Below are 27,197 nucleotides of genomic sequence, written 5' to 3'. Positions count from 1 at the left end.
TTAATTGAGTTTTTCAACAGGCTATAAACCCGGAGCCAGTAATAATTTATAGTGGCCAGAGTCATAAACAATGTTAATTTTATTTCCTCTCCTGTTACTGTAATGCAAAGCTATATAATCTAGGCAAGAATAGGCTGGTTAACAATGATTGTGGGCTAATAAATGTTTACAGTCCTATCTGTGAAGCTGGAATACAGCCAGTTCTGAATGCTAATGGAGAACCAGGGAAGGAAAGCAACCCTGAGACCACCCCGGCTTTGGAGCTAAGAGATTATTTCCTCTTCTCAGTTTTTGTGACTTGTTTGCTGCAGTAGACAAAGAGGGGCATCGGTCTTCTTGGGGATATTTTTCTGTATCTAACTCCCATGACAACTCATCCTCCTGGGCTCCCTCTATCACTTCTTTTCTCCCTGTCTGCCCCTTCTATACTCAACCTAATTAACTAAGTCCATTACTAGTCTGTTCATGGGACCCCAGTGTCACACAGTGAAAGGGCAGTGGGTGAGCACAGACCAGCATTCGGTTTTGGCCTGTCACTGGTTATTTGTATTTCCTCATATTCCCCCCCTTACACCATTCTTCATTTCCCCCTAAACCAAAATACCTGCTCATAATATGGTTTCATTCATTTCAAGTCCTAACTCTGTCTTTCTAGCCCTGATCTCGCTTGCTGTCATCTGCCCACAGGCCATTTTCATTAAAAGATTCCACTAACATTCAGGCTTAAAGGTTGTACACTGCTGGTGGCAGAGGGATTGGTACTGCCTTTTTGGAAAACAATGTCTCAAAGGTCATGAAATATGTTAATATTGTTTGACATGGAAATTCTACTTTTAGGAATGTTATCATTAGGAAATGATTCTAAATATTGTTTTAAAGAAAGCCCCAAGAAGTTTATTGACTGCCACAAAATGAAAAAAAAAAAAAAAGATTCAATATTTAGTTGAGATATCATTATATATCTTATACTGTATCATTTTAATAAACCAGTAAGCAGTCCATAAAATGGTATTTATTATGGCCACTTAGCGCTATGAGAAAACATATACTATTATGTATAATTTCATTATGGCTGAAAAGACCAGGATATAAACTCCAGGTAAACATTTATGGAAACAACACCAATATATCAAAAAGACCCACATGACATTAAAAATAGTTTTTGTTGTTTCTAGATGTTGTAGTGTGTGGGTAAAGGGTATATTTTATTTCCTCTGGTTTTTCACATTTTCCATTCATTATATATCTGTGTTACTTAACTGGAAAAAATGTTGAATCTGATCTTATTCCTTTCCTAAAATCTTGCTTCTCCCTGACTTCCCTATGGCTGGCAGTGGCCATGAATCATCTTAGTCCTGTAAGTGCTCTTCCCTGAAGTTCTTAATTTTCTCTTTTTCTTTTCATCCTTTATATATTGACAATCGCCAAGTACGAAGGCAATCTCTTCCCATAACAGTAGGACATCCATTTGCTCACTTTCTCCCTCTCAACTGCTCACACCAGAAGCCATCTTCTAAAAAGGCTCCTCTAAAATGCCACACATATTTCCACAAGATTTTTCTTCCTCACATGTTTAAAACCCTTTCCTCCCTTTGCCCCCCACTAGCTATCAATTTTAACCTTGGGCTCCATTATGGGCCCTAATATGCTCCATCATACGATGTCTTTTCAACTTATTAATCTATTTTTCAAATTTCTAAATACTCCACTTTACTCAGACTAACCTGCCTCCTTCAGGTTCCAACAGAGTAAAGAACACAATATTCATTCCAGAAAAATCCTGTAAGAGATGATTACACTCATGGTTCTGTGGGCACTGAGGACAGGACGTGGTGTCCACAGGCAGCAGGATGCTCACGGTGAGAGCAAGGAGGCCGGACGCACCTTGCTTCCTTCTCTGAAGGACTCACAACCTTGTATCACGAGAAGGACTTCAGCAGGTGTCTGACAAAGTGTCTCAAAACATCTCGTAGACGAGACTGAGAAAGGTGAGTTAGATGATAACATAATCTGATATATTCACGGATTGTTGAATAACTTGACCCAAAGAGTCTTAAGTAAGATAAAAGTCAACTTGGCAAGAAGGTGCTAGTGGCAGAGCTTCCTGTCTGCTACTGATCTCCGTAACTTTTTTTAAATCCACGACAACAAACTAGTTATTTAACCAGAAGCTATTCTTATCAAATCTGCCAACTGAAACAGCTGGAAAAGATAGTAAAAATAGTACATGGCAGAAGAAAAAAAGATTAAAAGTTTTACAAAAGCTGAAATTTCAGGCTGGTATGACAATCTTGAAATAAATACAGAATGAACAATTTGTCCGGATTCTGAAAAGCTGCCTACAAAGCGAGGGATTCCAGCTGTGTACAGGGATGAGGTTTTAGCATGAGATTGCTCCATGACCAGCTAGCTGGGCACATGGGCAGATGGTGACAATGGAATCTGACCTGCTTAAATTAGGGATGGCTTCATGATGTGTTACATACAGGCTGACCAAGGTTTGTAAACACTGCTCCAAGGGGTTGAAATGCTAGGATATGGTTAAATAAAGTTGTGTCACGAAGAAATAAACTCATTTGCCACCAGAGAATGTTAAGGTGTATTTTTCTCCAACAGTTCGTGACTTGCTTGTGCATTTGAAGTGTTCCTTTATTACTAAAGAATTTAAAACATGAAGATAAGATTTGAAAGTCAGGGAGGGGAAGGCCATCCTGAGTTATGCCCAACAGCTGCTCCATCTCTTTCATGCTACAAGCAACCACCCAAAGGGGCAGAAGGTTGAACCTTTTGGTTTTCCAATTACATTCTTTGATCTCACAGCATTTGACATTTACATCTTGAATAGGAAAGACTGCTAAAAGGTGTGACCTTGAGATGTAAGAGAAGATCATGGTCCTGATCTAATTTGTTTTTCTGAAAAATTATTCAAAACTTCAACTGTACATTCATAGCACATTGCCATTGCAGTTCATAAAAATTAAATTTATCAAGTAACCGAGTTTAAAAATAAACCACCTGATGCATCTTCAACATGACTGAGGAAAAACTATATATGGTGTCCATTTTAAACTTCCACATACTATGAAATTTGGTCACAGTAGGGCTGAATGCAAAGATGCTACAGAATGGACTAAGACTCATTTCAAGGCCATTAGATATCTCGATCATTTTTCAAATAGTAACTCATCACGAATTCAGATGAATAAAACAAACAGCCTTTCTCATGGAGTCGGATAGTCTAGTGGTGGTAGAAAGACCACAAACAAATGTTGATGGTGATAAATTCTATGGAAAAGATGAAGGCAGGACACAGTGATACAGAACACGGGAGGCCACTGTCTGCAAAGGGTCATCACTGGAGACCTCTCTGTTATGGTAACATCTGAGCAGAAAGCAGCATATGACATATCCAAGAATCTCTAAGGTATCTGGGAGAGAAGGGCTGCAGAAACAGCTGGTCAAAGGCTCCAAGAGAGAAGCCTGCCTGGTATGACTCAGTAACTGTGCACAGCTTCCAGGCAGAGGCAGGCCAGGGTCTGACGAAAATGAAGGAGCCAGGGTGGGGTGAGGCAATGGAACTCTGATGGACAGAGCCAATCTTTTCTTCAGAAAACCCTACTGTGCCTGCTTCAGCATAAGCCCAAGACAGCAGAGGACTGCCAGTGTATACCAGCGAACACAGCCATGATCATTTTAGCTTAAATGATGTCCTAAAACACACATTTAGGGGTTTTTGTCTAAAGCCCACTTAAACTACATGGGGGATTAGACAAGTGCTTTTGTCTAAAGCCCACTCATATTGCACAGAGAATTAGAGCAAGAAAACTAGATTTATAATTTCTGTCACATAAATATTCATAGAATGTCCTAATTTTGTTTCTTGATGAAACCTCCAAAGTTTTTTTTTAATGCAAATTGCTCCTTATATAACTGACATGCAGTGTCGAATTATTTATTACCTTGAAGCCAAGTGAAGGCTGCAGGGCATCTTGCAAAGATGTTGAGTTTGATTTTAAAGACAGTCTGGCAATTCTGTAATAGCAGAATCTAGTGCCTATCAAGGGCACTTCTGTGTGTCAACACGACTTACACTATAAATTTAGAGAGGAAACAGCTTAGATCTGTTCTTCCATAGCAGGGGAGCGTGCAGCCAGGACTCTGAAAAATGGCCCTCAGTCACTTAGACACAAGTGAAAAGAAGGAGCGTATTTAAAACCCATGTCTGTTTCATGCTATGAGAAACTTTCTCTTGGAACACATTCTACAAGCCTCTGTCATATTCTAACAGGTATTCATTAAGATGGGATCTACAGGATTATCAGTAATTGGCCCCATGTTGAGTTCACAGATCTTAGTCAATTAGCAATTCCCTAGAAAAATATCACAAGTAAGTAGTAATAAAAACAGCAAGTATTGGTCTTGACAGACTTTGTCCCAAAGTGATAGGGACTACTTCAGTTGCGAAAACTGGACCATCTTTGTTTAAAAGGCCACCAATCGTGCAGAGTATATTGGATTGAGAAAACTAGGCTGCTTGTAATTTCAGTTGAAAAAGGAAACTGACAGACAGATGAGCGGTCCACTAGGAGCTTACAAATTAAATCGTGAGTACCTAATCAATTAGTGCAACATTAATTTGTATACACAACAGTAACATTAAAAAAAATACTGTGTGAAATTAAATGGAAACAATTACCTGCTCGGCCAATAATGAAGCTAAGCTTGAATAGGCATCTGCAAACTCTGGCCCATATTTAATGGAATCCTTCAGTAAGCTGATGGCTTCTTCTTTTTTCTCCTGGGACCTGTAAATAGTAAGGGGAGGGGAGAGCATCTTTTAATAACACTTTGCTCAAATATTTTGATTAGACTTTAAAATCTCATTTCTTTTAGCAAAGGTTAGCTGATTCCGCTCTGAATTTTATCACACACCAATTAGACTAGAGCAGAGTCCTCAAACTTTTTAAACAGGGGGCTAATTCACTGTCCCTCAGACCGTTGGAGGGCCGGACTATAGTTTTTAAAAAAAAACTATGAACAAATTCCTATGGCAGGCTGAGCTCCCAAGCCTACCAGGGACCAGCCAGGCCAAACTGCCAACACTGATCTTTGGTTTTGTATCTAAGAGAGGAAAATTTCATACATAATTTATGAAATTAGAAACTACTGTGATGACTGGATGGAAAAGAATAGTGAGCTATTTTGTATCATATTTTTGTTGAAAGTTGGGGTGGTTTTGTCTTCTTTACCGGAGTCTTCTCCCAGTGATGACGGGACACAGCTTAAAGAGGACTCAAGGCCCAAAGTTGTTACCCTTTTCTTGGGTAAATGTTCTCTTTCCTGTTAGTGCCAAAGGGAGACATTGGGTCATTATCCTAATATTAGTATCACTGAAACCAAACATGTACACCTGGCAGTGATCAACTTTGCTACTAATACAATTCCACTGAGATCTCTCGTTAAGTACTAGACATTGTAATTGGCAAAAGAAAAAGTGGAAGGAAGACTAGAATTCTTTGACATACAGAAAGCACCCAGCCTACTGCCCCCATCTTTACCAGTTACCAATGGAATTGTGTGGTTCTGTCTTTTAGCAGTCACTATACACCATATGCTCTCATAACTTTTCATATAACATTAATTCTCACGACAATCCCACATGGTGAATATCGTTGCCATATTGTTATCCTTATTTTTTCTAATGAGAAAATTTGGATTCTGAAATGTCAAGTGACTCATCTGTATTCACATCATCAGACTTGTGAGTGTTCTGGCATCATATCGAACTACTGAGAAATCCAACTCTTATGATCTTGCTACGCAAAGTGTGACTCATAGACCAGCTTCACCAATATCGACTGGAAGCTTGTCAGAAATGGGGACTGTCTCACACTCCATCCAGGCCTACTGAATCAGATCCTGCCGTTTCCAAGACTCCCAGGTGATCCGCATTCATTCTGAGATTGCAGCGAAACTGCTCCATGAATTGTCAAAGGCAGCAGAGAATAGCTCCTGATAAAAGACCCCCTACTGCTCCAGTTTCTGCAGGAAGAAGTTATGTGGAGGGAAAACTAATATTGACTCCACCAGTTTGAGTTCTTAATTGCCAGAAGCAGTTTGTTAACCTGCCAATTTCACTTAGAAGGGAGTATTCTATCATAGACCTTGAAAATAAAGTCATATTTTCAACAGACATTGGATTTAATAATTCGATTAAATATTTATCATTCTCTATTATGTGTTAGATGCTTAGCTATTATTTCTCAAGGGAAGTGGCTGTCCATACTATCTTTTCCTCATTAGGGTCTAACTCACTCCTAATGGGCTCCTCTACATGCAAAAGCCTGTCCTTGAGAACAGGTGTAACACTGTTGTGATGTGGAAGATGCATGGTTATAATACAATTGCATACAGCTCTCTTAGTTTTTTATTGTTAATTCATCATTTAGTCAATACACATTTAAAGAATATCTGCAGGACTCCATGGAATCCACAGTGTTCATATATACTTAAGTTTCTATTTGAAAATATACCTTGAAGAAATTCTTCCACTGGCACATTTTTTTTTTTGAATGAACATGTATTTTTTCATTCTAGTTATTTGACTAATGATTTTATGGTTAGCAGAACTCTTCCTCCAAGAATTTCATGAATCTTTATTAACATTAATTTGGAAATCTCCCTGAAGTCCAAAGGAAGATGTGGACTTAGGCAATTAAGGCTGAAAATTAAGTCCTTTGGGACATAACTTAGCTTGGATATTTTTTAAAATCAGCAGGAAAAAAAAAAACAAACCCTACAACAATTTGATAGCAATGATTTAATGGTTTTCATTTGTCACGGCTCACATCAGTTAGAAGGAAAAGTTCGACCTTTTACACATGAACTCGGTGAGATTAATTGCCACTTAACACCGTCTCTGGATCTAAATACTCGAGGTTGTCCATTAACATTCATGTGACACAGTGGAAAAGTGAATCATCAAAGTTATTCACAGGGAACTCACATTCTTTACCTAAAAAAAAGTTATCTCTAAAAATGCCTCAAGGGACTAACAGGCTTTAAGAACAACATCTCATCACGTAATTAGTTTAGCATGTATTACAAGACTTGGGCAGAGAGGACATTTCCTCTTGGCTCTGGACTCTTGTATGATCCTGCTTTTGCTTGGAAGGCTTGAGGGTCAGGCTAGCAGGCACCACATCCCTTCTTGGCAGATATTTTAAAATGCTTTTTAAAGAAATCCCAAGAAGGTGGTCAATGGTGGCCTTCTTGCTTCTGAAAGGGAGCAGAATAGAGAGGCGATTTCTTCCATAGTCTCTCTTGTTCAATCCTCTTTGGTGGGAGATTATGAAATACGTATGGTTTTGACACAATAACGTATAGCAGATAATTCGTCTACATGAAAACTTCCCTGATTATATGGTAAGAGATGACCATGTGAGAACAAAACTTCATTTCAAACTGTTTCTGATTTGAGTAGCATTCCTTTCTCATATCCACATTATGGCACCTGCTTCTCTGATAATTATCCCAAATTAAAAAACAGAGACTATTTTGGTAGCAATAATTTAATGGTTTTCATTTGTCATAACTCATATCAGTTATAATGGAAACTTAGGACGATTCAAATGAGTCCTATTAAAACACAGTTCTATAGTTCAACTGGATTGTTGCAGTCCAGATTACACCTCACTCGGTTTGGTTTGCTAACGCCTTAACTCACATCCACAGTTCTCACATCTGCTTTTAGTTCTCTTTCTTCTTTTTCTACCATTAATACATACAGACAATAGAAAAACCTTTTTTTAGGGCAGAGCCTGTGGCTCAGTGAGTAGGGCGCCGGCCCCATATGCCGAGGGCGGAGGGTTCAAACCCAGCCCCGGCCAAACTGCAACAAAAAAATAGCCGGGCGTTGTGGCGGGCGCCTGTAGTCCCAGCTACTTGGGAGGCTGAGGCAAGAGAATCGCTTAAGCCCAGAAGTTGGAGGTTGCTGTGAGCTGTGTGAGGCCACAGCACTCTACCGAGGGCCATAAAGTGAGACTCTGTCTCTACAAAAAAAAAAAAAAGAAAAACCTTTTTTTAGAACACTGCTTTTAAAGCTTTTTATATAAAAATCTTCATTAATGCCCAACCTACAGATAGGTTGTCTAACGCCCTCTACAACACGGTTCTGACCAACATTCCAAACATACCCTGGTGCCCACTCTCCCAGCAAGACCAGTGGCCTTTGGCATCTATTCTGCAGAACGTGAGTGAGTGTCCACTCCACTGACTGTCTGCCTTTCCCTTACCTTAAAACAGCCTGGGCTGCTTTAAAAAAAGCCTCAGTGCTCTGAGGTTGGACCTCCTAAATTCTCTATATGAATATGACAACCATCCACATTTGAGAACTAGGGTTATAATCCAATCTCTCAATTTACAGTAGCGGGAACTGAGACTTGGATGGGACTTCCATGATTTGTCCTGGTCCCAAGCAAAAAGGAAGGCCTTGCATGAAGTCTTGTGCCTCTCAGCCTGCTGTTCTTGTTGTACCACTTCACAGATGGCTTTTCCATCCTGTCTTATGAACTCTGGTCCCCCAGTCACATCTTTAAATGCCCAGCTGGAGACTACTAAACACAGGACAAACTTAAAAAAAAAAAAAAGAAGAGTTAAAAGCACAGATTCCAAAGTCAGGACTGGGTTCTGATTCTACCTCTAGCATTTACTGGCTATGTTTCCTTAGGCAAATTATCTGACCCTCGTGTGTCTCAGGTACATGGTAGGTACTATGTATGTTTTGGCTTTTATTAACTCATCTTTTTCTTTCCTTTTTTTTCTAATGTTCAGTATTTTATTTATTAAATCATAAACACATAGGTCATGTATACATTAATGCATTTATGGGATACAATGTGCTGATTTCATATAGAATTAGGATGTTTACATCACACTGGTTAATATATACCTCATCTCATTTACTTAATTATTGTGTTAGGACATTTATACTCTAAGCAGAGTCTCCCTCTGTCACTGGGGCTACAGTGCAGTGGCATCACTAAAATTCACTGCAACCTCAACCTCAACCTCTTGGGCTCAAGCAATCCTCCTGCTCAGCCTCCTGAACAGCTAGGACTACAGGTGCATACCACCATGCCCAACTAATTTTTGTAGAGATGGGGTCTCCTAATCTCAAGTGATCCTCCTGCCTTGGCCTCCCAGAGTGCTAGGATTACAGGTATGAGCCACTGCACCTGCCCCCCCCTTTTTTTTGAGACAAGAGTCTCACTATATCACCCTCAGTAGAGTGCTGTGACATCACAGCTCACAGCAACCTCAAACTCTTGGGCTTAAGCGATTCTCTTGCCTCAGCCTCCCAAGTAGCTGGAACTACAGGCGCCCACCACAATACCTGGCCATTTTTTGGTTATAGTTGTTTGGCAGGCCCAGGCTGGGTTTGAACCCGCCAGCTCCGGTGTATGTGGCTGGCACCCTAGCTGCTGAGCTACAGGCTCTGAGTCTACACCTGGCCTTTTATTAGCTCATTTAATGCTTCTAAAATCACCTACATCCTCCCTTTTTTTCTTAATCATTAAAATCAAGGAAAATGTGGTGTTTCTGAAATTCTCTCATAAGCAATATCCTTCCACATTTTAAACTATTCACAAAACATATATTAGACATCAAGGTGATTTTTCTTAGTGTCTGATACCACAATAGATTTTTTTTTTTTTGAGACAGTTTTGCTTTGTCGCCCTCGGTAGAGTGCTGTGGCATCACAGCTCACAACGACACAATAGATTTTTTTAATATAATAATCATCATACCTGAATTAATAGCATTGTGTTAAATAACACCAGCAGCCATCAGCGTCATCACTCCTGAGGCCTCATTCTAAGGCACACGCTGAGCCGAGGAAGCCTAAATGGCAGACCACTAGTGTTCAGGGGTGACATTAGGGCCACTGAAAGGAAGGGATATGCATTTTGTGGGGGTGACTGCTGAGAGTGAGTATGTAAGCCAGAAAGAACCAGGGGCAATTCTGAACCTCTTCCTCAGCAAGCCAGAAAAGCTTCTGAGAAAAGTTATGTAAAGGGAGGGCGGGCATAATAAGAGCAGACAATTTCAAACAGAAATTCTAAAATTTAATGAGAGGCACCTATGAACTGTATATTGTGCAGGTCACCCCGGGGCCAGCATTAGACCATATTACAACTTCCTAATGCATTCTTTTGGCTCTATAATAAGTAAATTAAAGAAATCAGAAGACCATTATTGGTGTAAGGCTCATGTACATAGAACTATCCTGTTAGCTTTTATTTAAATTGAATTGACAGGTCCATTCAAAGGTGGAAAAATCTTAAAATAACCCTTTTCTCTGATCTGACCAAGTCCTCAGGTGGTTCCTCTGAATTCTATAGAAAAGACCTGTGTTATCAGCCCATAATTGATGAACAAATAGATAAAATCAAATAGTACTTCCCCATTTAATCAGCCATCGACACTCCCACAATTTGAGTTTGGAATCTCAGAAAGACACTCTGAATCCCTTGGGAAACTCATGTGATATTAAGGACACCAAGAACCCTCAGAGCTTGTGTTAGGTGCTTCAAATGGTACTCCTGGAACTCTTAGAAATCCCTGGTTAGGTGAGAAATGCAGGTCAGAGTAAACGGCTCCAGAAAAAGGCAATTACTATTGTTCTTCATGACCCAGAATTTCCACATCTGTCAACCAGAGTCACTGGCTGGTGACTGCTAATAATCTGTGATCTAGAATATTTTGTCTTCACTTCCCCTTACATCAATACTTCTAATATGACAGTGCTTTAAACTCCTCATGTGTTTGGTAAAAAGCAGAATCCCAAGACTTACTCAGTAGGTCACTAGGATTCACTTCTCAGGTGATTCTGCTGAGCTTAAGAAAACTCTGCCCTGGTTGGCATGTGGGATATATTTTAGCCTCCCCAGACAGAAGGCAAATGTAACAGGATGCTGAAAGCGAGGAGGAGGAGAAATAAGGTTGCTTTGGGACAATCTAAACCAAACATAAAAGAAAGATGGCTCTGGCTGGTTAACGTGCCCCTTAAGAGATACTTGTGGATGCAAGTAAATATGGGGAGGACCGAGGGGGGCAGGCAGAACGTGGCATTGAGGAACACCGCGATTGGAAGAGGAAGTTTTCTCTCTCATAGGAGCGTTATCCTGAGTGTCCTCCCTTGTGGACCCGTGTCTCAGCACCTGTATTATCCATAAAAGCATCACAATATAAATAAAAATCTAATATTTTGCAACAAAACTCTACTCTCTTAAGTTTCCCTCAGGAACTTAGAAAAGGCTAAAATTCCTGAGAGTGCTGTCCTGGGACCAGTAATGGCCTCCTCATTGATTTCACAAGAGAAACAGTAAGTAGAAATTAGGTCTTACTCAAAATATACAAATTTTTCCGTTAAACACTTCAAGTTTCATGGGGAGTTTTCCCTTTGGTTACACAGCAGTGGGACTGTTTTTCCTGTGTGTTAAGTGAAAACATTTGCACCGTCTCACTTTCCTGGCTCTATCTCAGTGACAGATATTTAGCAAAAGCAAATAAGGTTTCACCACATTTTCTTTTAGTAATTAAGGACTGGTTAAGTGTGTCAATTTAGAAAACTTTCTGGATTCCTGTCTAAAATCTCGTGACACATTCTTTAAACTGAAAGCAGATGCTTGCTTTGGAAGAGTATTGACATTTGGGGGAGAATTTAGGAAATGTCAGTAACAGAAATAAATGGATTTGGCAATCCAGTTGGCAGCAGTAAGATTTCCCATTAACCACAGTGTGAACTTGGACGCTAGGCAGCCCTCTTAATTACCAGTTGTTTTTTTTTGTTGAGGTGTTTGTTGTTGTTTGATACAAAAACGATGCCTCTCACAAATGAAAAAGGTTGTAATTTATTTAAAAAAAATTTTTTTTTTTTTGGATGCGGGAAGAAGACAGAATTTTACCAGCTCTTCTAAAACACTGAATTCTAAAATTCAAATGATAAACGTTTGGCTGAGATGATCATTCCAAAGCACATATTTCTCTATGCCTCTACTATCTTTCCTATAGGGAAAGAAAAGAAAATTGGAATATAGTCTCTTAGTTTCCTTTAGGTTCAAGTTTCCTGGAGCACATGTGGGAAATACAATGGAAATACAGCATCCAGTTTGCTGAGGTTGATTCTAATTTTTCTGTTTGACTTTTTATAGGAGCTACCCATACGACGGTCTGGAAAACACAGATTTATATTATGTAATGGAAAGAAAAAAATAAAAAAATTTTTTTCAATTAAAAAATCATATTCATTGTTAAAAATTCATGGAGTATATCATTAGTCCCCTTCCCACCTTACCCTCAAGGCTAAAAACTGAGAAATGGAAAGATGGAAATTCTCACCCTGTCTAGTTGCAGAGCAGCAGATGCAGCTCACACCAACACTTTGCACAGGGGCTGGGACCAAGTGGGTCCCAGGAGATGCTAGTCCAGAGGGCTTCTCCCTCACTGTTTAGAACAGCTATGGATGTCTTCATTGACAGCTCTGTGAGGTTGCTGCTCTGACCCAGCAGGACACCTGCCCCACCATCCCTTGCTCCTGCTGAGCCACTGCCCTGAATTTATGAGACAGGCTGGGGGACGCTAGTTATAGCCAGCAGTGACTTTGGAGCTCATACTAACATATATGCTAAGTCCTTTTAGGACTGAGGAAAACACAGAACCGATGCTCTCAGGCTGGGACCTGGAAGAGAAGGCAGCTGAGATCTTGAGGCAGCCAGAGTTCATTTACCCACAGCTAAGGGAGGCCTTGATGGTGCGGTGTAATGCACATCGCTGCTGTCAGGCCCAGGCTGAGGGCTGTTTACACCCGGCTCTGCCCTCACCAGCTGCAGAATGGGTTGGATGCTTCACTAGCCTTGGTGGCCAAAGTGAAATGTGCTTGTTAACCTCTGCCTCCCCAGGTTCCTGTAAGGAAGGGTGGAATAAATGAACACGGGCGGCGGGGCGGGGGGAGTTGCACAGCAGCGTCTCCGGCACAGAGGAGGATGCAGTAAGTATTAGCTCCACTTGTTCCTTCCCCACTCTTGAGTCTAGCCAGATTCGCAGCTGGACTTTCCCTGAGAAGCCTCAGTGATGGATTTCTCAGCAGAGGCAGGGTGCTGTCATGGCGCACATACTACCTCTGGAGAGAGAGGACTTTCTTTACCCTTCAGTTAAGAGACTAAAAACCTGCAGTCATGGGTAAAACCACAGATTCTTGCCTGTGTTTCCACCTCATATCTCAGGGAGATGGAAAATGCATAAAGCCATTCAACTGCAGGGCTACACATGCGTTATCTACCTATTTATTACCAGTTTTATGTTAAGAACCCAAGCCTTAAATTAGAAGCAAGAAATTATGTCCCTGGGCTATTAATAACAGAACTTTATCTTTATTGGGGACTAGGTCCTATGTTTGGGACTTACCATGAATTACTGTACTGAATATTCTAGAAGATCTGGTTACTTGTATTAATTCCATTTTATACATAAGTAATTGGAGGCACCGTGAGATAAAACTGTTTTCCCAAGGTCACACACTAAGGGCTTCAAACTCAAACTCACTAAGCCCTCCCAGCTGCTAGTCCCGAGCAGAGTGCACCAGGGCAGTGCTGCAGAACACGGTGCAGCAGAAAGGCTGGCGCCAGGCGGGCCCACTGCAGCTTCCTCGCACGGGACGCCTCCTACCCAGATTCCCTGGCTGTCACAGGAGAGTGATGCAGGGACCTTCTACCAGGATTCCCTGTCTGTCACAGGAAAGTGATGCAGGGACCTTCTAACTGGATTCCCAGTCTGTCACAGGAGACTGATGTGGGACCTTCTAACAGGATTCCCTGTCTGTCACAGGAAAGTGATGTGGGACCTTCTAGCCGGATTCCCTGTCTGTCACAGGAGACTGATGTGGGACCTTCTAATAGGATTCCCTTTCTGTCATAGGAGACTGATGTGGGACCTTCTAGCCGGATTCCCTGTCTGTCACAGGAGACTGATGTGGGACCTTCTAATAGGATTCCCTTTCTGTCATAGGAGAGTGATGTGGAACCTTTTAGCTGGATTCCCTGTCTGTCACAGGAGACTGATGTGGGACCTTCTAGCCAGATTCCCTGTCACAGGAGAGTGATGCCGGACCTTCTAACAGGACTCAGAGTCTGTGGTGAGTGATGCAGCCTATCCTCTGACTACCCCAAGTGGACAGGCTCCTGAGACACAATGAAGTGATGTGCCAGCCGCCATTCAAGTGTTGGGTCCTGCTGTTCCTTTCACCTGAAGGCGGAGGGAGTCTGGAAGGGTGAGGGCAGAAGCCCTGCAATGCTGCCCCGCAGACAAGTGGCACAGCAGGAAAATACAGGGCAGGGGAGACCAGGCCCTGCTCGAGGAAGGGACAACTGGAAGGGATGCTGGCAGAATTGGTGAGGATCCGCCAGGAAGGACCCTTTCAGGACAGACCTGTGGACCACTGGCGGGGATAGGGGGCAGGGTAACTCGGAGAACACGTGTATTCCTCTTCATGTCCCTTATGTTTCTCTTCCTGGCCTACATGGAGCATTTTCAGATTTGAAAGGCTTTTGATCATCTCTAACAACCCATGTACCAAATTTAGCTTCTGTGTCTGGGCAAAGTTGGATCTCCTACTGGGCTTAAGATAAAAAGTTGAGATGCTTGGTACTCTCAAGTAAGACAAAGTGTGCAGACAGACAGTTCCAGTGATTATCTACATTTCTCTTATTTTTCATTGAACTGTTATCCCAGCTACTCAGGAGACTAAGGTGGGAAGATTGCTTGTGCCCAGGAATTCAGGGCTGTAGTGCACTGTGATCACGCCTGTGAATAGTCCCTGCACTCTGGCCACTCTTGCCTAGGCAACAAAGCAAGACCCCGTCTCTAAAAACAAAAAAACAAACAAATAACAAAAATAGAATTATGCCTCTTTCATTTTTATCTTGAATCACTCCAGGTCATTCCCCAGCACAGTAGCTTAAGGGACTAGATTGCAAATGAATCCAGGAAAGTTTATATGGGTGAAAGGGTTGGGAAAATACTAGTTCAGGAGAAACTACGGCAGACTCTTGTACTTGACAAAACAGTCTGGTCTTTTTAATCATTATCTGTTAGAAATATTTATGCTAAGAAAGAAAGTGGTGACATTCTGTTCCTTCAACTGAATGTAAACAGAACCATGGGATTCCTCAAGCCTTGCCTCCACCCACAGGGCTTCCTGGATGGATCTGTCATCTGGCCTCAGCAGTCTTTATTGCAACCATCACAGCAAAAGGAAATTCTGAGGAAAGGGCACTCTCCTTGCAAAGCACACAACAGATTTAAACCAACTCAAGCTCAACTCATTAGCAATCACAGTATGAACAAGGAGAGATAACTCACAAAAAATATTTTAACCATCAGCAATCTGTTTATATACAAATAACTGCCAAATCTGGGGGAAGTAGGTAAACATTCTCCATCATTTCCTGGATAATTCAGTTTGGGACAGACACTGATTGTACAATGATAAAATATGAATGAAACCACATTTTAAATGAACTAGAAAAGTTCTCCATTTAAAAGCTCGGTAGCACTCTCTGAAATGTAGTTTGGCAGGTTAGTATTTCTCCTACATGGGTTGACAAGTGGTCAGTCTAGCTGGGGTCTGGGCTCACACTGCTCGGGAGTAGTGGAGAGTAAGGAGGAAAATGGAAGGATTCTGGAAATTCCTAAACGCTAAGACGTTTTGAATTTACATGTGTAGACACGTTAGTGAATTTCTCAGGTGGCCCTCCATAGGGACAGTGGAAGAAGAACAGAGGTTAGATACAGAAAAGCAAAACAACACAGTATGATACAAGCAATGAAATAGTTTCAAAAACAGGGGAAGGTCAATGTATCATGTCATTCGTCACAGAGAAATTAAGGGAATAAGAGCTAAGACAGCAGCTGTATGCACTAGAGGGCTGTAGGAGCAGGTGAGGAGGAAGGAAAATACCAGGTGCTAATCCTTCTTCTGCCAGTTTGATCAAGAGGGAAGAGGAAGGGGAAACGACTGAAGAAGGGCCTCAGCAGAGAAAGATTCCCTAGGGAGCTGGGGCACGCTGAAGTTGTGGAATGGGGAGAATCTGAAGAGCTGCAAGAAACAGAATCAAGAACACATGTGGATTTTACTCTAATGGCTACTAAGGGCTAAAATAAAATTAACACCACCGGGTGTTAATAAGGATGTGAAGCAAATGGATCTCTTGCTGTTGCTGATGGAGAGGAAAAGGGTACAATTACTTTGGTGATTTCTTAAAACATTACGGCAACATTTACCCACAATTCTACTCCTATATATTTACCCAAGAAAAATGAACATACATAGAGTAGAACATAAATATTCACAACAGCCTAACCTGTGAGCAAACCAAGTATCCACCCACAGGAAAAAGAAGAAACAGATTACGGCATGTTAATATGCTGGACTACTACTTAGCAGTAAAAAGCATAATATATCATACAATGGATAGGTCTCAAAAAGTTATGCTTAGCAAAAATATCCAGATGCCCAAAAAGTACATCTTAAGTGACCATTTTCAAATGAAGTTCTAGGCTAAACTCATTCATGGTAAAAAACCAGCATAGCGATTACCTCAAGTGAGGGGAAAACAAGGCATCTTTCTAGGGTGATAGAAATTCTCTGTTATTTGGGGGGCAATTACAAGGACACAGAAAATAGACACGATACTGCACTGAACACTTAAGATTTGTGCGTTTTATTTCATGTTGGTTATGCCTCAATTAAAAAGGCACAGAGACAGATGTAAACACTAGCCTCGGGAAAGATTCTTTCTTTCCCTAGGGAGTCTGTAAATATGCAGGAAATGTTGATGGAGGAAGAAGGGAAGCTGTAATAATTCACCGGGAATGACTTAAATGTCCTTAGTAAAAGTTAGAGATGATGTCACCTTCTGGGTATGTGCACAGAGGGTCTGAGGAGGGGCACTAGGGAATCAGGAGATAGTATAAAGGACCACAAGGGATCAATCTTTAACAGCTCTTACCCCATCCTGGTTTGTTCGCTTTGTCCATGATACTATCTTCAGAGTTTTGAAAGGATCCCTTCAACACAGTTTTGTGTTTTTCTGTTCCAGCACGTGATAGATTGGGTGAAGGTCTAGGGCATACATCCTCCACAGAAGTGAAGACTGCTTCTTGGGAGGTGGCAGTGACCAACAATCTAAGTCATCATAATAGTCTGTGGTCTCCCAGAGCCCAACTCTCCCTAACAAATCTTATTCTTGAGTATTTAATTGGGGGAGAGGACATTTAGACAAAATATCTAAAAAGGGTCCTTACAGGGAGGGGGGTAATGAAGAAAACGAAAGTTGAGAAATACTGGTCTAGAAAAAGCAGAATACAGGCAATTGGGGTACCCCGGGTTGGCCTGGTCAGGCAGGTAACTGATGGTCAAAGTGTGGAAGATTCTAAGTTGATGTCACATATATTACAGGAATATATCAGATAAATCAGAGATGGGAGTATACATTATATATGTAACCAGAAGAGTCAGGGAGACTCTAAGACTGGCCGAGAGCATGGTCGGTGGGGAAGAGCAAGGGGAGAATAACACCAATCATGGGAGGTCTGTCAACAACGAGATCAGAAAAGATGACGACTGAGCACAGAAAAGATCAAGGTCATGACTAAGGCCCCCTTCAAAGGGTCCGTGGGCGGGGAGGCTGGGGGAGAAGGAAGGGTGGGTAGAAGTAAGAGGTAAAAGTCAAAAACTTAGAGACGGCAGTGATGGGGATGGAGACGGCGTCACTAGATGCTGAACTGGCCTTCAAAAGAGCTGAGAGAAGGAAAGTCGGGGAGAGACTGGCTTGACCTGGACAGCGGAGAGGGGGAGAAACCATAACGCACTTGGGAGTAGAGATAAGTAAAGGTTGAAAGAATCTGTCTACCAAAAGCACACTGTCTGGGTTGGGAAGGTGGGGAGTAGGTTTCACTCCAAGAGGAATACACAGAACTTGCCCACCCAGCCCTGATACATACTAATACTGTAGTGGGGACCTCAGACACTTTATCTAAGGGGGTGGCATGGTGTACACTTAGGCTTCAGTTAAAAAGCAGAGAGAGCTACTACCTTAAATATATAAACTTCCTTTTTCTGAAATAAAAGGTTGTGAGGCTAGTGCTAAAGCTATAGAGAAATATATTCCAGACATTAAAATTTGTTTTAAAGATAATGTCTACCCTTTGCCATGGTTCGAATGCCTGTCCCCTCCAAGTCTCATGTTGAAATCAGACCCCAGTGTTGGAGGTGGGCGCTCGTGGGAGATGCTCTGGCAGCAGGGGCTGATCCCGCAGGAAGAGTTGGTGCAGTCCCCTCAGTAACTAGCTCTTGCTCTATTAGATCCTGGGAGAACCAGTTGTTTAAAAAAGCCTGTCACCTCCTTTCCTTTTTGGTTTCCTCTCTCCCACCCTGTGATCTCTGCACACACCAGCTTTACTTCATGAGTGGAAGCAGCTCAAGGTCCCCACCAGATGCCCAATCTTCAACTTTTCCAGACCTCAGAATCATGCGCCAAACAAACCTCTTTACTTTATAAATTACCTGGCCTCAGGGACTCCTGTACAGCAACTCCCGTGGACTACCATCCTTCTTTCTGGGTCTTAATATTCTCTAGAAATTCAACCTACTAATGAACCAGACTAAACAAAATCAAATACCTGCTGTTACCAAGTTCATCTTCCATATGGTCCAATTATTAGACGTTCTATTACACTCACGCAGCACTCACATCCTGTAATGTGCATAGAATATAGGCAGAAATGAAAGAGGTATGACATGATGATTCTTGATGAAGTTTCTTCATATTCCATTTTAGTAACAAACACCAGCAGCTATTTTAACCAAGCATTCACAGAAATATTTTCCTATACCCTGAATTTGAATATTCTATTATTATATATTCTCTTGAGCCATCATGGATTTCTGCTCTCTTCATCCATAAAAATTTATGCTAATCTTGCCTATTTTCTCTCTCTCTCTTTTTTTTTTTTAACATTTTAGGTTCAAAGCAGAGCCAACAATAATTAATATAAATTAAGAAAGCTGTTCCTCATCAACCTCACTCTGTAAATGTGCCACACAGAATCACAGGAGATTAGCTTCAAAGTCCAGTGAAATGGTCATGAACGAGGCCAAACATATTTGGATAAGGCTCAGTGAAATCTACCGCTAGGACTGTGTCTAAAACTGTCTGCCCTGTCATTCCAAGAATTCAAAGGAGTTGCTATAAGATTGTTTGCATGCTCTTGACAGAGTCACGTTCTATTTAGAGCTTCTAGCCTGGACAAATATGCATATTTCTCTCAAAGGTTATTAATAATTAACTGTGTTACCCAATATAGTAGCCACTAATCACATGTGGCTTTTGAACACTTGACATAGGGCTGGTCTGAGATGTGCTATATGTGTCAAGAATACACAGGATTCCAAAGAGTTAGTTTTTTAAAAAAGAATGCATCCCATTTCATTAATGTTTTTAATTTTTATATGTTAAATTAAAAAAATAGATTTTAATATTAAATCCATGTTAAAATAATAATTTGGATACATTGAGGTTAAATGAAATCTGTTATTAATTTCAAGTTTCTATGTTTTAAAATATGGCTACCTAAAAAATTTAAATGACATGCATGGCTCCCATATTTTTGTTGAGCAGTGTGGTTCCAGGCTGCAGCCTAGTTAACTGCAACAATAGACAATTAGAAATAGAAAGTTAACAATAGACAGGGTATAAATCTTAAATAAATAGTAAAATAGATCAAGTCAAACCAAATTTAAAATATTCTTATGGTCTTGCTTTTGATCCGTTGCTACTGGCTCAGAAATATATTAAGGTAAAGTAAAGCTCAGAGTTATCTAAATGTAGATTACCCTGGCTGTTCTGCGGGTCACCTTGCTCTGTCACTTAGCAATGCAACCTCAGGGTAATATAAACTAACTTTACTGTTTCTTAAGAAAGACAGTTATGATAGATGGTCCTTTCTCCCCCAAAGCCATCATATGCCACTAAATACTTTAATATTACGTAGTTTTTGGACTGGGAACTATTTTGGCTGCATAGGTAATGGAAAGGGAACAGGACAAGGAGTCCAAGGGCAGAGATTCAATCCTGGATCTGCTACAGCCCAGACCAAGGTCAGAGTAAACTTCTGAACCTTGTTTTCCTCCCCTGTAAAACAGGGATAAGGACGGTAATACCTGTCACAATGGATTGTTTTAAGGATTAAATAAAGAATGCTTTCAGAAGTATCACACAAATGTTAGCTGTTATCATTATTTTAATCCACTGGATTCTAAGACTGACCCCCCCTCCCCCACTGAGAACCGGCCACTTAGCTCCCTGGTGCCCTGGGAAGCAGCAGAAGGTAACAAGGGTGAGTCTGTCCTGGCAGGCAACTTCTCAGGACCTCACTTTCTCTTCTTTCCTATTCACTTTAAAGACTTATCGAAAGGACATCATTTTAAAAAGGCACTCAGAAAACCATAAAAGTCTTATACAAATGTAAGGCATTACTGCTGATTTGGATCATCCTCAAAAATTGATTTTACTGAAAGAGAAAAAAATCCCATGTTGTTTGCCCAGTAACTCCTCTTACTCTGAAAAGTAGCCATTGCTCAGTTCCAACACATATTTTCTTGTATTTTTAATTCACACGTATTAATTCAAGATATTAGTGGTGATAAGATGTGAAATGAAAAGGGAAGGCTGGAGCACGCGTCTTTCGCTCGGGTCTTGGCAAGATGACACAAGTGTTTATCTACCTTTATATTCCAGCAGAGCCGTGTTCAGCGTTCCATAATCACAACTGCAGAACAGCATTCCGAACAAGAAATGGTATTTTGTAGCACACCCATTATGTTTTGCTTCTTTGGAAGAAATATTCATCTATATTATTTTTTAGACCAGTATTATGTAATCCAAGAGCCCCAGAAGACTTTGACAGGATTTATATAGCCATGAAGGTATTTGGACTCTAAGTAGGATATATACAGATGAAACAACGACTTTAAAACAGGAGTCCTTAGAACTTCACATAAAGAAATAAGTGCTCATAAAAGTAATATAGTAAAATAAAGGCATGATCTCAACCCATATCTAGCTATATACAGTAATGATAGAATTGATTTTCCTCATGACTTTTGATTTGTTATTTTTAAAGGGAGTGTCCTTTCACTAAAATATTTTCTCTGCTGCAGTTGTAAACTTCTTCATTCTCAGCTGGTTTTTATCATTCTCGGTTTTTATCCCATTTTACCAATGTTACCTAATTTAAAAATTATGTTTATTTAGTTTTGATATATACTTCATTTCTTTCATTTTACTTAATCGTCTTTTCTTGGTACTTACTCATTTTTGTGTAGTGTTCCCTTAATTTTGTGTTCTCCTATGTGGATAAAACCTTTTTTTTTTTTTTTGAAATAGGGTCTCACTCTGTCATCTAGGCTAGAGTGAAGTGGTGTCATCATAGCTCACAGTAATCTCAAATACCTGGGGGAATCAAGTGATCCTCTTGGCTCAGCCTCCTAAGAAGCTGGGACTACAGGTGTACAAAACCATATCTAGCAAATTGTTTAACATTTTGTAGAGACAGGGTCTCGCTATGTTGCCCAGACTGGTCCTGAACTCCTGGCCTCAAGCAATTCTCCTGCTCTGGCCTGGCAAAGTGTTGGGATTACAGGTGTCAACCACCACAGCTGGCCAATAAAGCCATTCTTAAGCATAAAACTTCAGACCTAGGATAGCACCTGTCAGCTTATACTATATTAGATTGTTGTGTGATTAACTCACTCCACAGCTTCTGTTCCAATGAGATTAGATAAGAATATCCATTAACACACATCAGTAAGGAGAACCAACATCTATGTGGATATGAAAAAGTCCAGGAGTACACAGGAAGGGGAAGAAGATGCACTGTACTGATGCAATGGAGACACTCGTGTTAGGGAGAGGATGAGAGAACAAAGTCAACCCTTAGCCTTAAAGGTACTGGAGAGGCAGTGAAACGTGCACTCCAGAAGCTAAGAGACGGAGACACACTCCGTACGTCTGTGGATTGGCAGCATTAAGACAAGCAGAGATAAATACAGCAGTACTCTCTGATTCTAGGTATGTTCACCTTTATTTTTATTTATTTTTTATTTTGATAGATGTCCATTTCTGATGTTTTTTTAACCTGATTTTAAGTTTCAAAGCTAAATCCCATAACCACAATCACTGTTCCTAAAGTCATCAACAGGATCATCTCCACAAGGCTAACCTTTATATTAATAAAGACCCAAGATATAAAATTACCCCTTTACTTTAGTCTCCAGTAGCTCTAATGACACTGTCAAACTTTATCAGGGGCACAAATGAAAAGCCAACACCAGTGCCTCAGAGTTATTGGTAACAGCAACAGTCACCACGACTAATTCCGAGTAAGCCTCACTTTCTTACCTCTAACACAAACTGAACGTGAGTTGTGGCTGTACCATTTGGTTACACCTTCAGAGAACACTGCCTTTCCTCAAGTATATTATGAAATATTCATCTTGGGAAATGGCTTACCAAAAAATAAAAAAAGAAGACTTTGGGAAATGCTGTATCCCATGGTCCCTTCTTGATGATTCACAAGGCATGTTAGCATAGTAGGGCTTCTTGCAGTGGAAAAGCTATCTTAACTAAGCGAGTCGTAAATTCATTTCACCCTATGGAACCCCCACTCTGTCCTATCCTTTTATAGACAATCTGTGACCATCTTACAGAACTATTATGTCCAGAAAGATACTCTGGGAAAGATTCTTTCGACTGATAAGGGATAGAATTAATTAAGATGAATATTACATGTTCACAAAGTTAGAAAATATACTAATTATTCAGCTTTAGGAAGAGCCAACAGCAGCACAATGAAATGAGTATGGGAAGGAAAGGGTTTCTGGAAATAACAAGACTGATCAGTGGTAAACGCTCCACTTACTTAAGGAGATTCCCCAGGTTAAAAAGAGCCCGGTTATGCTGTGGATGCAGCTGGAGAGCCCTTTGATAGTACATCTTTGCCTCCGCTGTGTCTCTCGTCAGTGTTCCAAGGTTGTTCAGGGCGCTCGCATGGCGTGGATACAACCTGCAAAGTGAAAAATATTAAGCTGTAATGGTTCAAAAACTTCTAAGGTGGGCACAATATGCTTGTTCTTTCCCCCGGAAGGTAGGGCAAAACCAAATGGACATTGAATTCTTCCTTCGCTGGAATGGTTTGTCTGGGTCAAATGTTACTGATCAGCTATTTTTGCAGCTGAAGGCATAGAAATACGGCTAGGAAGCACATTTCTGACATTTAGTGGTGGTATAAATAAAACTCTATAAGGGGTACAATGTATACTCTACCGGTGATGGGTACAGGCTCCACCACTGCACAATATATACATATATAACAGAATTCGACTTGTATTCCCTACATCTATTAAAATAGAAAAAAAAAATCATCAAATAGTGTACAAATAAACAATATGCAAATCTACCAGGGTGAAGTAAATTTCAGTTCTTTGGGGCCTGTGATAGAACATTCTCCTTGCCGAGGTACTTAGTGTTTGCCCTGGCAGGGCTGCTGACTGGCCTGTACAGGGTCCCAGTCCTCCGGGATGCTAGGAGATCATCTGGTGAGAGGCCTTCATAAACACCTTTGATTGGAGCATGACTGAGAATGGATGATGCATAAGGTCTCCCCATAAAAAAGAAACTTTTTCTTTCTTTTTTTCTTTTTTTTAAGACAAGGTCTCGCTCTGTGCCCCTCCCTAGACTGCAGTGACATCAGCCCAGCTCACAGCACCCTCAAACTACTGGGCTCAAGTGATCCCTATTGGCCTCCCCCATAGCTGGGATCACAGGCATGCCTGGCTAGTTTTTCTATTTTTAGTAGAAATGGGATCTTGCTTTGGTCAGGCTGATCTTGAACTCCTGAGCTCAAGGGATCCTCCCGCCTTGGCCTCCCAGAATGCTAGGATTCAAAGTGTGAGCCACTGTGCCTGGTTGTAAAATAAACTTTATCTCTGAAATGCCTCTCCATTCCAAATCTCTTTTTTTCGTTTTATCTCCTTTTCCAGATCCTACTGCAATTTGGCTCCAACTGCCCTGAAAATCTTCAGAACTCAGAACACTTAGAAATGAAAAATTAACTAGCACACAATGAAGTGCCAGACAGCCTTCCCAGTGTTCAAACGCAAAAGTGAAGGAGGACGGAGTGCCCATCAGTGAGCCAAATGTATGCTGATTACGGAAGGAAGGGAGTTCATTTATTTCCTTAACTCTAAACTGTAAAGAACCCAAATCAGCACGGCCACATAATTGAGTTGTTTCTGAGACATTTAGAGTGGACGTTTTTTAGCAGTCTAATAGGTTTGCTCCATCTCTGTCACCCAGAGTGCTTTAAAGAAGCCTGTGGAGTTGGTTTTTAATGTAGAAATGCCAAGATAATGCCCAAGTAATAAACACAGGAGCTGTACCTGTCAAGTCTCTTGACAACCAAATGCTATACTTGCCCCCTGAAAATCAATTCCATTTGGGGACAGAAAGGGTTCCTATTAAAAGAAGGACAAGGAAGACACGTTGAACAGCTTTTTTTTTTTTTTTTAAACATTTTTGCTCAACCCAGAGTTCCTTAAGTTTATTTGACCCTTCCTTACTGCTTTCCAGGATATCTAAGAATATCCCTTAGAACAGTATTTCTCGGAAGACACTTTATAATATGCCCCTTAACTGACAAAGGGTGGGATCAATTCAAACAGATATTACATCCTCCCAAAGCTTGAAAGCCCTAATTATTAACATGGGCTCTGGATGCTGCTGGGAGAGATACATTTAGAAGAAGGCTTGCAGAAAGAAACACAGGGAGCCAGCAGGGAGCTAGCGTTTGCTAGTCCCCGATCACCTTTCATCAGCAAAGACGGTTTAGGGTCCAGAGCGCAGTCCCTTCACACCCAGCCTCACAGTTCCTGAGAGATAAGTGCTTGGTGCTCTCCTGAGATGCCCTCAGAGGACCCGAGAGGTGTGAAGAGAGGCAAAAAACTTGCGTACTGTCCATTCACTCCATGCCCGGAAAAGTGTCCCGGGCTGCTTGAGTCTAAGAACTCTCGGAAGTGTTTGCATAGCACACTGCAGCCAGGACTCAGATGCTTAAGGAGCTGCTGTTTTTGTTTTATGTTAAGCAAAGCATTCTGACCCCCCAAAAGACGGAAAGGATGGGTTAGTGAGCACGGGGAGGGCAACTCCCATACTCTGTTTCCCTTATGACAGGCGGTAACAAAAAAAATACTTGTCACATGTGCCTTCCTTTATCTCAGATGAGGCCACTTGTTAAAACTTTCTCTTTTCCTTATTTCTTTAGGCTTTGGAACCAATGAAATAAACACCTGAGGCGACAACACTAAGCACAAGGACAGTCTGCATTCAGTAAGAGCTTCCACCACGGTCTCACTGCTGGAAGGGGCATGTCTACTCTACAGGGATCTGGTCTCAGCCAACTTCATGGACTTCACCATCACCCATGACCCTAATGCCATTTAAATAAACAGTCTTGTATTTCAAAGGTCACTGACTACAAAAATGATTTTCTTTCTTTCTCTCTCCCCCCACCTAGTCAGAAACAGAATACAAATTAACTCTGAACTCTAAAAACCATAAACAAGCAGTGTCGAGAGCAGCAAAGAGAAACGAATGGAAGGACTATGAGAGAAAAATCTTCAACAGGCCTTGTGCTCTAAGAAGCAACCTGCAGCTATAGAAACGCAAAGCTCAGGAGGAGAGGACGTGGTGGCCGGCCACAGCCAGGGAAGGCTCCATGTTAGCCAAGAATAGGTAGCGAGACTTACTAACTCTGCTACCAAGCACAGTCCTCCACCTGGAAAAGGTGTCGACATTGTTTATTCCTGGTACTAATAAGGGTCTAGGTCAATATCCTTTTCCTCACTAGGTATCTGATTAGGTTCACATCATCCTAAGCAAGCAATAACATTATTTATGAAACAAACCTGAATTTCATTAAAAGGATTCTTTCTTTTTTTTTTTTTTTGTAGAGACAGAGTCTCATTGTACCGCCCTCGGTAGAGTGCCATGGCCTCACACAGCTCACAGCAACCTTCAACTCCTGGGCTTACGCGATTCTCCTGCCTCAGCCTCCCGAGTAGCTGGGACTACAGGCGCCCGCCACAACGCAGTTTGGCCGGGCTGGGCTTGAACCCGCCACCCTCGGTATATGGGGCCGGCGCCCTGCTCACTGAGCTACAGGCGCCGCCCCATTAAAAGGATTCTTAATAAGTAGGTCAAAAATATCTAAAAATATTTGTATACCTATAAAGTTCCTTAAAACACATACTCTTCGATTTACTGCAGGCCTATGGGAGGACAAAATTTATCTTCTGTGTTTACTTTTTAAATAAATTCACTTGTGAATTAGCTTGGGTCTAATTCAATCCTGAAGTTTCCAGGAGGGGAATCTTCTACTGGAAAGATGAATAATTTAAGAGATGTTGCTACATCAATTGTCAGAATAAATTAAGTCTATCTTGACTTTGACTTCTATAGATTTTTTTTACAAAAGTCTTGGTAATTCCACCTAACCCCAGTGGGAACAGCCTACATTACAAACCCCCAAAGCTGCAGATGCTGGACAGAATGGAATACTTTTACACTGCTGATGGGACTATAAACTACTACAGCCTCTTTGGAAAGAAGTATGGAAAATGTTCAAGGAACTCAAAATACAACTTGTGAGTGATCCTACAATCCCATTACTAGGCATCTACCCAGAAGAAAAAAAAATCATTTTATGATAAGGATGTTTGCACCAGATTATTTATCATAGCTCACTTTACAATTGCCAAAATGTGGAAGCAACCCAAGTGCCTATCAACCCATGAACAAATTAATAAACTGTAGTATATGTATACCACAGAATACTATTTGGTCATTAAGAAAAATGGAGACTTTATACTTCTTGTATTAACTTGGATAGAGCTGGAGAACATTCTCTTTAGTAAAGTATCACAAGAATGGAAAGCAAGTATCCCATGTATTCGGTACTAATATGAAGCCAGGAGATGAATGAATATATGCCCATACAAGAAAAAAACTCAATTTAATTCA

General features: G+C 41.0%; 1 protein-coding gene across 3 annotated transcripts in view; it reads right to left on the bottom strand.

Annotated features, from left to right (window-relative positions):
• TMTC1 (transmembrane O-mannosyltransferase targeting cadherins 1) overlaps positions 1–27,197 on the bottom strand; it is a 287,962-nt gene that overhangs the window by 27,094 nt on the left and 233,671 nt on the right. For all 3 annotated transcript variants that reach the window (XM_053556774.1, XM_053556776.1, XM_053556775.1), the window contains 2 exons: positions 23,041–23,184; positions 4,697–4,805 (listed from right to left, as the gene is read on the bottom strand). In XM_053556774.1, coding sequence (XP_053412749.1) covers positions 4,697–4,805; positions 23,041–23,184 — 253 coding nt within the window. The remainder of the gene's footprint in view (positions 1–4,696; positions 4,806–23,040; positions 23,185–27,197) is intronic.

The sequence above is a fragment of the Nycticebus coucang genome, chromosome 12 (assembly GCF_027406575.1).
Source record: "Nycticebus coucang isolate mNycCou1 chromosome 12, mNycCou1.pri, whole genome shotgun sequence".
NCBI lineage: Eukaryota > Metazoa > Chordata > Mammalia > Primates > Lorisidae > Nycticebus > Nycticebus coucang.
This window is presented reverse-complemented; position numbering and strand designations above follow the sequence as displayed.